General features: G+C 43.2%; 1 protein-coding gene across 1 annotated transcript in view; it reads right to left on the bottom strand.

Annotated features, from left to right (window-relative positions):
* Window positions 1-15,369, bottom strand: part of tbx21 (T-box transcription factor 21) — a 20,754-nt gene extending 5,385 nt beyond the window's left edge. Inside the window, exons 1-5 of the mRNA XM_012814665.3 lie at window positions 14,380-15,369; window positions 1,972-2,126; window positions 1,475-1,596; window positions 936-1,094; window positions 401-462 (exon numbers count right to left, since the gene is read on the bottom strand). Of these exons, the coding sequence (XP_012670119.1) occupies window positions 401-462; window positions 936-1,094; window positions 1,475-1,596; window positions 1,972-2,126; window positions 14,380-14,927 (1,046 nt within the window). The 5' untranslated portion in view covers window positions 14,928-15,369. The remainder of the gene's footprint in view (window positions 1-400; window positions 463-935; window positions 1,095-1,474; window positions 1,597-1,971; window positions 2,127-14,379) is intronic.

Raw genomic sequence — 15,369 nt, 5'->3', positions numbered from 1 at the left:
GAGGGTGGAGGGGAGGGGGGTAAGGTGGAGGAGAGCAGCAAAAAGAAGCATCAGGTCAAAGGTTAAGTGGTGTTGACAAAACTCCAGCAGAGGTGTGAATTACTAACAGTTCACCCCAGCTAGTGAGGCCACTTCCCAAGTGAACGCTGCAGGATTTACTAGGCCTCTTCCCGCTAAATAATTCACACTGTGTTTTTGATTACCTCTGTTGTGCCTCTGCGAAAATTGATTTATACATGAACATCTACGGCACAAAAGGGCAAATCTGACTACTGAGAGTTTAGAAGCTTAGCAAACCGTGCTTGCGCCTGTGCAGTGCTAAGGCACAAGAGTTTTTTTTTGTGCTCTGACTTTCATAACATTTTTGTCTTTGCTCAGAAAAGTCTTTATGCGTACGTACGTGTCATAATTGTCCCGAAAGCCTTTAGCGAAAGGGTTGTGGTCTATTTTCAGTTGAGTGATCTGTGGAAGAAATGGCAGGAGACAGGGTCAGGTGGAGGACAAGGGTAGCACCATCGGTGGGGTTTGTGTGTGAGAGAGAAGGGGGGAGGGGTGTGTGGAGAAAAGGAGAGCACAAGTGTGTGTTAATGTGAGAGGGGAACAGAAATGAGGCAGAGAGAAAGATAGCGAGGAGGACAGCGGAAGAGAGGATAGAGAGAGAGAGAGAGAGAGAGAGAGAGGTGGAAGAAAAGAAGATCACAGACAAGCACAAATTATTCATGAGGCCTCTGTCATCATTTACTTGAGAAGCCACTAAAAATGAACCTCCCATAAAAATCCTCAACAACTCCTCCTGTCTTCTCTCTTTTCTTCACCTTGCATTCTCCTATAGTGCACTTCAACATCTCATTCTCAATATATTCTCATCAGAATATTTAGTTGGTTTGTTCTTGGAAGGGGTGGGGGGAAGGGGGTTTGTAACCAAGGCAACTCACGTCTGCGTTCTGATAGGCTGTCACGGCGATGAATTGTGTCTCTGGGAAGACGAAGATTTGGGCCTTGGAGGAAAGGAAGGGGTCATCGGAGCCGTCCTCCTTCACTTCTACTACGTGCAGACGGGGCTGGTACTTGTGCAGGGACTGCAGCACAATCATCTGACGAGCAGAAGCAGAAGCAGAGCAGAAGAGTCACGTGACGCACAGAGAACAGGAGGAACAGGTGCCAGCTCCTACTGTTGAGTAGATTATAATGACTCTGGCCATGACTAATCGGGCCTCAACCAGACCATGATTATTATTCAGTTATGTTTTAATTCAGAGAGTCTATACCTAAATGAATCATGAACAAATTTGTAAATGACTACTCACACGCTAAATACAACCTTTATAACCTTTGTGAGGACGTTTCTGATAAGGATTGTCTCATGAGATCATGTTATCTATCTATTCTGGGACTCCAGTCACTGTCTACAGTCCCTGTTATAGATTCTACAGTAACAGTTCTTAAGTGACAGTTGAGCCACTGTTTGCAGTACCTGGGCCGTGTTGCCTGAGCTGCCTTTGTTGTTGGTGAGCTTGAGTTTACCAAAGGAAACCTCCTGCCTCATCCAGTGAGCTCCGGTGTTGGGTGAGTCGGGGTGCATGTACGTCCTGTTTCCTGTCAATATACACACAACTCAGTTAAAGCACCACCAGTAGCAAGGATTGTTATAAAGTAAGATGTCTATAAAACATAGACAGGAGGGAAATCCAGTGGTGCAATCTATTGGCACATTCATAAATAATATTTTTTGAAGATATTCCTCTTCCTTTTAATAGTATAGAATCAATTATACATTTGGAAAATTTGTTAAACATATGACTGATGAAAGTAGAATTTTTTATATGAAGAACTCAGTCTAAACCAACTCAGTTAATACTTAATCACGGATCTATATTTTTAATGACAGAAAGCCATTGCCCTAAAAACACTTATGCGACTCCGTGTGCAAAGTAAAACGGCAAGAGTGTGAACACGGGCGAGCTGTAGTACCTGGCATGTTGCCCTCCGCCTTGCCACACTGCACCCACTTGCCGCCCTGGTACCTCCAGTGGTGCTGGTCAGCAAGCACCACGTCCACGTAGACGTTGTAATGCGCCGTGGGGTCCAGTGCACTTATGTTAAAGCTGAGGAAGGGGAACATCCTCCTGCGAAAAACACACACACACACACACACACACAGCTCCGTTATGTTTAGCAGATGGCATTTAAGGACACAGAGATATTTTTACAGTGTGTATGTTACCTGAGAATTGAGCCTTATGACCTTGGACTAAAAGCCTATACGTTGGACATTTGTGTTGCATTGCTACTGCTGAGGTGGGGTGATGGAGAATCCTCCCTTGTGTCCAGCCATGCGACAGAAACAGGAGTGAGTCCATAAAGAGAGTGAGAACAGTAGCGATGGTGTGAGTGTGAGTGTGCGTGCGCAAGTGTGTGTGTAGTGTGAGTATTATGGATGGGTGACTGTGTGAGACTGTGTATGAGTGCACAGTATGTGGATGTGTGTGTGTGTAAGTATACACAAGCTGTAAGTGTGCGTTGGTTGAAGCATGCGGGACAGGGAGCGGAGGGCAGGCTAGATGTGAATATTTAATGCATCAGTTAATAAAAGATGCGCACTGTAGCCACTGCTGATTGCTGGAGTTTTACTTGCTGAAGTGATTCTGATCATGGAGGCTGTGACAGAGAGGAGGTAACAGAGAGGTCAGTGTGTCCCAGGGCAACGTGGCCAGGGAACGCCGGGTAAAGTTAGCCTAACAGGAAAACACACACACACACACACACACACACACACACACACACACACACACACACAGAGGCACACACTTTCTCCAAAACATTGCAATGTTTTCTTTTGGAGCAAAATAATCTGAACCTGATTAAATTCTATCAGGTTGGACTGTCTTCATCCTTATGCTAACTTTATGAGCCCTTAACCTCCATTGCCCTGGAACACACCAGCCATCAATGCTGTTGTTGCTGCTGTGGTGTGTGTGTGTGTTTGAGTGAGTGTGTGTGTGTTTGTGTGTATAGGTTTTGTTCATCAGTGCGTGCCACAGCTCGGCATGCTATGTTACACGTTCGGGCTGACTGATACAAACATGGAGTAATTGGTGGAACAACATAGCAGCGGTGCCGTTGACATTTGGCATACTGCTTTACGCCCAACTCCACCTGAGGCTATAACACTTCTAGTGGAAGACACGAAGACTAGCGAGTGTCATTCCTGGCGTCTTTGGGAGCTCAGTAGCATATCAGCGGCAAAGGGCACAAGCACCAAGCTCTTGCCAAGGACTGTCAGGTTACACACACACACACACACACACACACACACACCGAAAGAAAAGTCATTATTTAATGTCACACAAAAAGCTTCTAGGCTATTGAGTTGAAAATCGAAGGCAAACAGCTAACATTAATTTCCATTATTTTACAATAGTTCTACGCTCTATTAAAATTGCAATCACTGTAATGAGGCACTAATGAAAAATTGAGAGATTTTAACACAATGTGTTTGATAAACTTGTGATAAACACAGTGTCGTGCTGGGGGCCTCCAGTGACCGCTCTCAGTGGCCATGTTTTTTGGAGGGAAAATCCATTACCTTTTCCACTTGATGTGAGCACTGAAATTCAGTTCATTTGAATTTATTTTGCCTTTATCTCCCCAAGTGCTTCCGGCATTTAGCAGACTCAAGCTAGTGAAGTGTGTAATGGGAGATGCTTGTTTGGGCCAAATGTGTGTGTGTGTGTTTGTGTGTGCATGTGTATTTGTGTGTGTGCTGTTTTCCCTGTCTAAGGGCATGCTGCTCTCACATTTTATGTGCATGCATGCATGTTTTTCTCAGACAGAAATGTGAGTTTTTGTGCTTTACAGGATCCATAGAGTTTCCTTGACCCAGTCCCATTCTATGCAATGCTCAACAAGGCAGCCTAATAGGCAACTCTATTGGCAGTGCTTTTGCTAGGCTTCCTCTGCTGCTGTGCCAACGGTTAACAGCAATCCTGAGATCTTCCCCCGGGGCAGCTTCAGGGCCTGCCTCTCCACGTTACCCCTGGCAACCCTACACACCCACAGACAGAGGCCTCAGATATCATCACGCTTGTTTTATTTTTTTTATTTATCTCTTTTTTTTTGTGGATATCTGTAGGATTGAAGAAATAATAATAATTTTGATAGTGTATTTTAGCATGTCTCATATATGTGAATGGCTGTTTTAGATTTATACATTATTTAATACTGAGATATATTTAGTGGTGTTTTGTATTATTTAACCCGTCATCAAGGGGTGTTCTCTCAGCAATCATATTACCATCAGAGTTGTACGCCACAAATACCGCAGAATGGCCCACACTAACGTTCCAATTTATCAATGACCTCTTTAACATATTTCTTCTCATTTCAGTCACTGTATTATTTCTCCAAAACAGATACCAGTTTTGAAGATGTCTTGAGGACACCCACACGAGTAAACCTCTGGTGGACAGCAGGCAAAACAAGGCAACCAAGGCAACTCACACCTACCAGAGATTACAGAGATTACAGAGATTAAATCTCAGATTAATAGCAGGTATTGTTGCATATCTGCAATAAGAGCAAGCCATAGGGAGAAAGCCTTTCACACTTATTTCTACCCTGGTTATCAATATGAGAGAGAACTAAACCAATCAAGCCTAAAACATGCCACAGAAAGGTCATTTATATCTGTCTCTTTTGTACAATTTTCCCCCTTTTTTCAGACGAGGCTGCATAGATTTTTTCGAGGTTTCTTCAAATCAGACGTTTTATAAGAAATCGCAACCTAGTGAGGGGGAAACCGATGGGTTTACCACAGATGAGCTGTACCATGCACGTGGGTGGATTGGGGTTGGGATTGAAACCCTGAGTTGACAGATGGAAACTCGCTTGGTTTTAACTGACTGGGTGTAAAAAAAAAAAAAAACCTGCCTGCGCCCTCGTTGGCTGTAGGGTAGGCAGGGTGCCGTAGGCGGCCGCTGATACAGAACCGTCCTCCTCTGCTATCTAGGACTTCCTATATCATGCGTATGTGGAGGCGAGAAGCAAAACAACAGTGTGAGGAACACACCCAAGGCTGTTAATGAGCGAGTAGCGTTGCGTTTCCTCATGACCACGAGTGGGTAATTCTACCCTATTTCCATGTGATGAATGAAATTAAATGCTTCTGTTTAGGGAGCCCTGAGTTGGGGCCCCTGCATGCTGAGAGGTGGAAGAATCAAACTGAAAATGAAATTGATGAATCAAATTGAAATCAAATTGAAAAGAAAAAAAACCCTGAGTGAGGGAAGAGGGATACATGTTGAAAGCAGAGAGGAAGAGAAGAGAGAGAATGCACAGAGGGAGGGAGAAAGAAAGAGAGATGTAGAGAGGGGAGACGGAGGATGAGTGTGTGTGTGTGTGTGTGTGTGTGTGTGTGAGGATGCGAAGCAGAAGCTCGGTGAGTGGCTGGACGTCCACCGGGGAGACGCCTCTTCTCCTTGACTGCACCCACTGATTCAGAGAGACAGGAGTTCAGGTCCAGTTTTTGTCAGCCAACACGCGGCCGATCATCTAGGATGAAAACATGCCAGTCTGGGGCTAACCGTGGATGGAGGGGCCTTTCTCTGGCTTTTTTGGCAAAGAAAATAAAAACATCAAAAACAACAAACACACACACACACAGTCCCACTCTCACACACAAACACACTCACACATACTTCCCACACACACACTCAAACCTACACACGCACTTTGACTTCCTTTCTCCCCTTGTGCCACCCCACCCCCACTTATAAACACACACACACACACACACACACGCACGCACGCACGCACACGCACACGCACACGCACACGCACATACACTCAGCTCCCACCCACCCACATACACACTCACTAACACACACATAAACTTTGACTTCCTCTCTCTCTCCATTTCTGTGCATCAAGTGTCATAAAAAAAAATGCCATCCCTGGGGGGTACAGCTGTGGTGTGTGGTGCAGACGATACGCTTTCAGCAAGGTGCAAAGGTTATACTTATGCGTTCACCTCAAAAACCCAAAGTACACATGCAGACGTGGGGGGGAGGGGGGAGTGTGTAGTGTGTGTGTGCCAGGAGGCTGGTGCAGAGGCCCTGTGGTGTTTCTCCTCAGACCATGCCAGAGCACCTGTCTACTGCAGCACTGGCCACAGCCAGAAAAAAAAGAAAGACGAGAAAAGAAAGAAATAAGAAAGAAATAAGAAAGGAAGGAAGGAGAAAAGAAGAAAAACTAATTTGCAAAAGTATTGACTGCAGCACTGGCCCCAGCCATGTAAAACTTTCCACAGGCGCTCGGTAGAACCCTGATTGTTAGAAGATCGCCCGTGTTAGCAGAGAGAACACTCTGTATCCTTCATGCAAATGTGAACAGCTGTACAGGAAGTCTATGAAGTTGTTTTAAAAGCATCAGTGCAATTCATACCGGTATGTCTGCATGCGTATGGACGGATGGATAGATAGAAAAGGGGAAAGACAGAGAAGACAGAGAAGATATTTTCTGCATGGTGGCTATTACAATAATAGAATAATCATAGGGACTTCAAAAGGAGCAACTGAAATTGATACTGATGTTGACGTGGTCTCTCTCTCTCGCAGTACTTGGATGGTATTTTGACGAGTGCATGACACCTGTGCACCATGCATGCCATGCAACGGAGGAGTGGCAGGGTGGCCGCAATAAATGAAACATGCGAAACATCCAGCGGTGATGCACTCATGCAAACGGACAGTTACGGCCTGCGAGATGCTGGGTTTACAAGTGCGTCGTTGCACTGCTGTCATATTAATATTTCATAGTTTAGGCTCGTATCTCGTGTGTTTGTTTAGCGAGTCAGACAAGAAAGAACAACAACGACGCTGGCTTACATGACAGATCTTTGTCAATTTTTGCATTTTTTTTTTTTTCAGATCATTTGTGCTCTCTGAAAAAAGACCACATCTACCACAGCAACATACAACCACTGAACTGAAAGAGAGAGAGAGAGAGAGTGAGTGAGAGGGAAAGAGAGAAAGAGAGCGTGAGAGAGAGAGTTTCCAGACTTTGATTGAATAGAGTAGCCTGCTGGAGTTGCTCTGATTCTAAGGTTGCCAGAAGCTGACTTGTAAAATCTGCAGTACAAAGAGCCTCCTGAGCCCCATCCTGTGCAGGAGAGCCCGGGTCCACAGAGCCTCTGAGTTCAGAGGAGCAGGGCTGGAGATCTTTCAGTAAGGTCACTGCATGCAAAATGCAGGATACCACAATCACCCATTCACACGTCACAGACTTGAGCAATACAGGATTTACAGACAGCACTGGATTTGTTTTTTCATGAAAGTATAGCCTACTTGTTTTTTTCAAAGCCACTGTGAAAGTGACCCATTGTATATGAAGTGTCTTTATCACAGTATACTTAATGAGGTAGTGCACACTAAAATGTGTTTTTTGAGCTGCAAACTAAATGATATGACTTTGATGAAACACATCAATGCTGGTGTTAATACTGACAAAATAACCAATGTTATTTAATTTTTTTTACATGTTTCCCAAACCATCTCTTATCAGTTCACCCTGAGGAACCTTCCAACCTGAATCCATGTTTCTGGCATCGATTATTGTCATTCACGTAAGTTTGATCATGCGTGAGATGAGTATGAAGGGTGTGCTGTCAATGTGGTTAATATGTTTATCGATGATGTCATCAACACCATATCTACAGTACAGGAAGTGTAGGTGACAGCTTTCCCAAAAAATTCAAACAAGTACTGTACTCCACTAACACTCTGGAGAATGGCAGGCAGTCGTACGCTACTGTCTCAGCTGAGCTATCAGTATGAGGGGGTGTCTCTCAATGATGCACTTCTGACTGGTCCTGACCTCAACAACAGGCGACCTGGCGCGCTCATGCACTTCACTAAAGAAGCAGTGGTTATTACTGTAGACATACAGCAGATGTTTCAATGCTTTGTCAGACCACAAGACAGAGAGAGAGAGATCTCTATGTTGACGAAGGCTTAAAATCATTACCTACTGCTGCAGCTGCCATCGAAAAGAGCACAGGAGATTCTGGCTTTTTCCAACCTGAGGCACCACAAGATCACCTCGATCTGTGCAAAAGTCATGAGTGCTCTCCCTACAGAAGATCATGCCAGTGACCTGTGAGACTAAGACTGTGGTCAGATAGTCTTCTTAACTGAGGTTCCTAACTAAGTGAAATGACCCGGAAGTATCTAAGTTGCAGCCGTGATAACAGCTGGTCGAATTATGTAAATGGTTAGGAAAGGTGCTTCAGTGCATCCTTTATTATCTCCTTTAGCATAGGGTACACTGGACCCTGCTTTAAGAAAGGAAATAATACTGTCCCACAATTAATTGTGACATCAACACTTAAAGACCTATGTCAATAACATCCACTGTGACAAAATGATGAAGGCTAGCGTGTGAAGTTGGAATCTCTTATCACCGTGGTTGTCTTTTTTTGTCATATGTCCTTATGAAAAATCTCCTTCACATCTTTCCCTGACCTCATGACGTTCTCAATTGAGGTCAAGAATAAGTGTTTAGGACATAGGACATTGGTTTGACCATCCAACTTTAGGCTTAAACTTGGGCAGTGACACATTGCCAGCTCAATGCACACTTGGAGTTGCCTGCAACCTTAAGAGCGACACACATTCCAGGTGTCAAGTGACAGGAAGCCATTCACCCGCCGTAGAGTCCTGTCTACCGCAAATGGCTTATACGATCCTCTTGGGCTCGCTGCCCCAGTCATCATTCAAGGCCATGCTTTGCTTAGAGACCTTAGCACAGAATCTTAAGACTGGAATATGCCTTTAGCCCTTGACAAGCCGGAACCGTGGGAACATTGGAGAAACTCCCTGCAAGACCTCCAAGATCTTCTCATCCTCCCTTTCTGCTGCTCTGAACAAATATTTATCCTGCCCCATGCCTCACACATGGGGGGGGGGGGGGGGGGAGTGGATGATTGGCATTACCGTGAAATTGATTCTTCAAAAGGGACGCTCAAGAATTACTCACAAGGTTCTAACCACATTAGTTGCCGAGGTGATCGCCATCATGAACGTCCACGTCCACAACTCTACTAACGCTGAAGTCTGGTCTTGGTCCTGTTCCTCCAGGCGATTTTTATGGCACTGACCTCTACAGAAGCCAATGGTACAAAGCTTGGCAAGCACCTTTTGGGACAGGTGGCAGGAACCATATCTGTCTACACTTCAGCCAAGAAGAAAGGGGCAGGCTGACAAGCAGAACATCACAGAAGAGACTGTAGTACTTATGAAAGACTGCCAGTCCAAACTGAATGACTGGCCACTGGGGCAAATCACTAAAGTATTTCTGAGTGAAGATCAAGGCTGTGGATAAGGAAGGGATGAAGTTGTTTCTAAGACTTATAAGCCAAGTAACACTGAGTAACCACTGAGTAATGATAGGACAGTTTTTCTTTTCTTTATGTTGATGAAGGCAAAGGTGGTGGTATCCTTGTATACCAGATAGGGAGTGTGCTGTGAGTGTAGTTAATGTGTACTGTCTCTTTAAAGGTCCCGTGTTTATCGACATATCTACAGTACAGGAAGTGTATTAATGGAAAAATAACAAAAAGCCTCATGAAGTTCTATTCATGATATTGTAATTCATCTGTTAGATTTCATGACTTTGGATGCACTGCCAGTATGTTAGTTTTATTAACACAAATCTTTAGTTACATTTGTTGGTCATATTAGTTGGGTTTGATGCAAGATTTCACATTTGAATGTAGGAGTGTGGTCAATGATAAAGTCTTCTCATGGTCATTTTTATTGATATAATGAAATTCATATACTTCATACACTTTTTTTGTTTTGTTTTACCCGACTTGCAGTCAACCATTATATGGAGTTTAATTAAGCACCCTCGTCGCCATGGTGATTAGAGGAGGAGTTTTCTATCTGCCAACTTATGCAGTGGGTATAGGGGTGGCAGAGTAATGGGCAAGACTCAGATTGTAGTGCAGGTGATCATTATTAGAAAGAGCATCAACAAGAAAATAGTATGCAAGTCAAAATAAAATATTTCCCAAATCAGAACAGCTGTAGGCTAAATGTTACTCATAGATTTGTATCTGCAAGGGGTTAAAAATGAACGGCCAATTGATTTATAGTGATGTTCATTTTATACAATGAAGCAAAAAATGTAATGCAACACATATCTTGGTCTTGCATCACAATCAGTGCATATGTCTGAACACTAACACAACATTTTTAGGGTCTAAACTGTTTTGTTTTACCTGAAAAATGTGTTTAAGTATAGCTAAGAGAGGTCCGGACCAACTTCACGGAAGTATGTCTTACAGCAGGTATACTGAGCTAAGGAAAATCTGGGAAACACCTCAAAATGTTAAGGTACACTTTAAGGTATAATGACATAGTGTCAGGAAGACTTACCCATACCCTTTCTTAAATCTAAGTGTAGTCTTCTAACATTAATATGTAAGGTGTAATATATATATGGTACTTATAAAGTCATAGAGTTATAAAGTTATTAGGTTAAAAAATAAACCTAAACCTTTTAACCCTATAACTCATCCGATGGCAGTATGAATTAGACCCAAGCGGCCCATAATATCATGAGCTGTGCTTTTCTCCACTGGATGACTGAATTACTAACTTAGCTGCTTCATGTTTGTGAGTCGATCATCACAAGAGCCACGCTCTCAACAAGCAGTGGTTACAGTACTCAAGCGAAGAGTGGAACACAATAACACCCACCTTTATGATTAACACATCTTTATATTGTTCACCTCTTTCCATCACAAAACATCTTCATCGCCCACAGAACCCCACATCATTTATTACGATTAATTTCTGCTGGTTTTGAAAATAAATTGTGTTTGTTGAACTGTTAAAATAATTCTAGAAAATATTCTGAGAAGTATTTTATTATCTTTTACATCCTCTGCTTGGTGAGATTGGGTAGTAGATGTGGTGCAATAAAGGCATTGATAGCATCTGTTTGAAGAAAATAACTTGTAGCCGCTAATAACAGCATGGTAGATATTGCCCTGCACTCGTGTCAAGGTCATAGTGAAACCTGTTAGTGGCAGGCAGAGCACTGGCAGAGAAACTGTTGCTTAGACTTGTTAGACTTTGGGGGGGAGAAACTTGAAAAGGCCCAGGGACCGCGTGGAGCCGAAGCAGCACTGCATATTTCAAAGCCGCGGGCCCCGCTCCGAGCCCGGCCAGAAAAACTTCTGAGGGAACAGGCTCCACTACACCCTCTGGCCGTATGAAGTGAGGCGAGAAGAGACTGTGTAGCGTAAAAAAGGGTAGGGGAGAGTAAGAGATGGAGGATGTCGAAAGAGAGACACGGTGGAGAAAAAGAAGAAGAAGAAGAAGAAGCAGAACCAGGAGAAGACAAAAAAAACACCTTCCTGCACTTCAAAGGTCCTTCACTGCTCTATGTAGCCATTAGAGTCAGCTACCCCCCCCCCCCCCCCCAACATACACCTCGAGTCCCTCACTTCTTTCTCGTTTCCTCTTCCTGGCCAGAGCAGGGTGAGGAGATCCAGAGGTGTAATGTGAGAGGAGTTGAGTTCTCACGGCATCACTCAAATGCTTATCTGTGGTGGCCCTTGGTTGCGACGGCGCATCGGTTGATGCACAATGCTACACCGTCTCTGCTTCCTCAAGGCTGATGCTCAGTGGCGGTGAAGCAACCACATCAGGTTTTTAGCATCCTATCTGAAAGGTGTTCGTGACATTGATGAAACATAAAGGTTCAAACTATTTTTTGCAAGAAAGTATGCACAATCAGAGGGAGAGCCCACATCCATTCCTAGTGTGAATACCACGCATCATGAAATTTCTTTATTTTGACGGTTCCATTTGACGCTGTGAAACACACGACGGAGTAATCAACCACCAAAGCTGCCCTTACAGTCCTACACAAATTGTGCACACTGTGCAGGCTAAATATGTAAGTTGCAGTGCCTTTTAAAAGGGTGGTTGAGGGATGGGGTAAAAACTGCAGTGGTAAGAGAGAAATAAACTGTCTGAACAAAATGACGCCAAACTTGGGTTAAGAAAGCAGCTTTAAATAAAAATAAAAAATTTGACCAAAAATGCCATCTGTTCGCATCTTGTGATATACTTTTTTTGACAGGCTTTGCTTCAAAATATGACAATGCAAACACATGTTTTCAATATTTTCTATCACACTACCCCTAATTCCAATTTAATTTTTTTGTTATCACAAAGGAAAAAGAGTGAACAGATTGTATTCGGAAAGCTTTCTGTGACAGAGAAGATAATTAACAAACAACACCTAGACTGCTACTTTCAGTGCAGTTTTTGACTACTACAGCAACTGCGGTTTGAATATCAAACATACAGAAGCAGTGAAAATATTTAATCAATTGTCGGTTAATCAATTATCAGATAAAATATAAAAAATAATGTAATATATGTGTCATTTGGCAATAATTCAGTGACTACAACTGATATTTTCCCTCATAGCAAAGTGGCCTGCAGTGAGTATTAAGGGGAAAAGAACACAAAGTATTTGAGGTTAAGTGATTTAATTATGGATGACTCATATCTCTTTATCGCTCCAATCATAAGTTTGGTGCCTTGCAGACTAGTAGGTATTTTTTATATAGGGTTCAACACCAGAATCTTACGAATGCTCACAGTTCACCACTGATGGATGGTAGGACATGTCACCCAAGCTGATAACAAAATACACTAAAGACTAGGCCGAGTGTGTACTGACAAAAGCCACTTTGATATCTGCTCATCTCTTGGCCAGGAACTGTAGTGCTGTATAAAAACCATTGTGAGAGGATTATTCTTTATAAGAGACACAGGAATTAAATGGTGAAAGGCGAAAGCCTGTATGAGAGCTTTGATTACCAAGTGTCATTAGTTGTATCGCAGTGTCACAGATATCATACCAAGTATCAAATCACAGCATGACAGCGACCTCCAATTTAAATATGTTTCTATCTGTCCTATTCGTTACATCTTGGTCTAGTGTCACGAGTTTAAATATAGTTCAACTTTTTCCACCTACAACCAGCAACTTTGACCTACATCTCAGATATTCCTTTTCATCTGATGCAGCATACAGTTCAAACAGAGTTCAGAATAATTCAGACATCTGGCAAAAAAAAAAGAAAGTTGATCCAATTTCAATCCAGTTCAAATGTATAATCGTAATCCTACCAGTGGTTTCATGCAGTCGCCATTCTTATCTCTTTTCAATACAATATTGATATAAGTCAAAATGTTTAAGGCTAATTATTAAACGATAATCTGGGTGACCAAGGCAAGTAACACATACTGGTGAATTTTTCCGTTCACTCCAAGTGTTTTCGTGAAGAAGAGGCTTTGGCCTTTGTCCGTGTTGCGTATCAGTAGATTAATCATAATTGACGTGACTAGATCTAAATGCTCGGTGACCTATCACACGTACCCGAGAGCGCTATCTTCCCCTCGTGAATTTTGCGCGGGTTCTAGAGAGTGGCGTGACTTTTTACCCGATGTGTTACCCTTATTTTACACTGTTAAGTGTAGAGTGAGGCCAAAGGTGTTGTAAACAAATGTAAACATTCAATACTAGTAATTCCTGTATGAAATCAAGTTAAAAAAGTATGCGCACAGATCTCTAATCTCACAAATTACCAGACACATATAATGTATAGACTACTCCATCTGACATAGATATCCTTCTTTCTGCAACACAACATTTGCATATGTAGCCTAATTAAACGAAAAAGGGAAGCGAATATGACCTTTGTATCCGTTTTGAAGGTGGGTGCTTGGTGGTTGTTTTCATATTTACCTGTAGCCTAAACCAAAATGAGCATGTAAATAATTTTACCCTAGAATTAGACTGAAAGAGGTTTGTGGTCAATTTAACCTAAATATGTTCCACCCAAAGATCCCGTTTCGTTTCACTCACACACATTCGTTTCTCCCTTAATTAAGCGTCCCAATTTAAGAGGCTTCGCAGCAGCTCGATTTCAGATACTCATGCCCGGGCTGACGCGCGCCTCTGCCACGGTATAGTCATTGGTCAGTACGCGCGAATGAATTTCCCCCACGCATCACTGAAATTATATTTGACATGAATACGCAGCACTAAGTATATCGCTGACATCGTGGGACAAGCAGAAGCTCCATTGAATAGAAAAACACATTGCAGCTCCCGTTTCCCCCGTGCAAAATTCTCAGCTTCGTCTTGTCACTTTACTGATTCTTCTAAGCAGCTTTTGACAAACATTAGTTATGGGTTGAGTTGCCTGGATGCTTAAAGCACTTTCCACTGAAAGAGTACCCTAAGCTTTTCCCTCTTATTACGACATTGCTAAAGAGAGCTTCTACTCACCGTCCTTGTTTTGTGATGATCATTTCGGTTTGGTATTTGTGGAACTTGGCCCAAAGAGGGTAGTTGTTGAGGACAGCCTGTGTTTTGCCACACACCTGTAAGCCAGGTATAGGGTACAGCGGCGCGCGGGGATAGCCGTGCTGAAAAGGCGCCGAGTAACTCTCTGCACCGGACGGGTAAACTTCTTTGCCCTGCGGCGAAAATCCATCTCCTCCTGCCGGCACATAAGTCTGTCCCATGCCACCTCTCGTCGGCGACCGAATGTTGTTGAAGTGACAACTGCTAAGTGAAGTTGGTGAGTAGAACCTCCCGGGTTGCGCACCGAATCCGGCGACAGTTTGCTCATTATGATACGGCAGAGGCAGATTGTCCTGGCCGTTCTGGATTGGTTCCTGATAGTAAAACCTGGTGTCGTGAATGCCCATTTTTAAGTCCGCCAAGTCTTTGTTGCGATGAAGGTGATTGCTAATGTCGGCTTCTTTTGCGAAATGTTGCGTCTCAGTTCCATTCAACATATTGAGGTACAAATTGCCACCTATGCCGCCCATTTGCAGCACCAATCTGAGCGGACGTGCAGTGTCATAGGTTGATCGTGATCCTTGTTTTTACTTCCAGTTAAAATAAACTAGGTCATGCAAACGCAAAGTTTTAAATTAACAACTTGAAAGTAGCTTTCCAAAGCATATCCTCACTCAGATTGCATCGCTTACCTCTGACATAAAAGTTCTCAGGGCAGCTTTCCAAGGTGCTGTGAGAAGAAACTACGAGCAAGCTGTTAACGGTAAATCCGTAGCGTGTGATTTGTCCTTTGCTGTAGCTGTCACGACTTGGCCCGATCTTTCCGCAAATTAAGTGAAAATTCTGTTGTCTTTTTGGGATCACACTCGCAAAGCGACCCCTAAAACACATGTTCAGCTTCTCAGCCTATGATATATACATTTCGCGAGTGGTAATTGGCTCTGGAGGTGGGTCTCAACCGTAGCCCAGACG

Source organism: Clupea harengus, chromosome 23, assembly GCF_900700415.2.
Source record: "Clupea harengus chromosome 23, Ch_v2.0.2, whole genome shotgun sequence".
NCBI lineage: Eukaryota > Metazoa > Chordata > Actinopteri > Clupeiformes > Clupeidae > Clupea > Clupea harengus.
The sequence above is the reverse complement of the archived record's forward strand: the minus strand, read 5'-3'. Positions and strand labels throughout refer to the sequence as shown.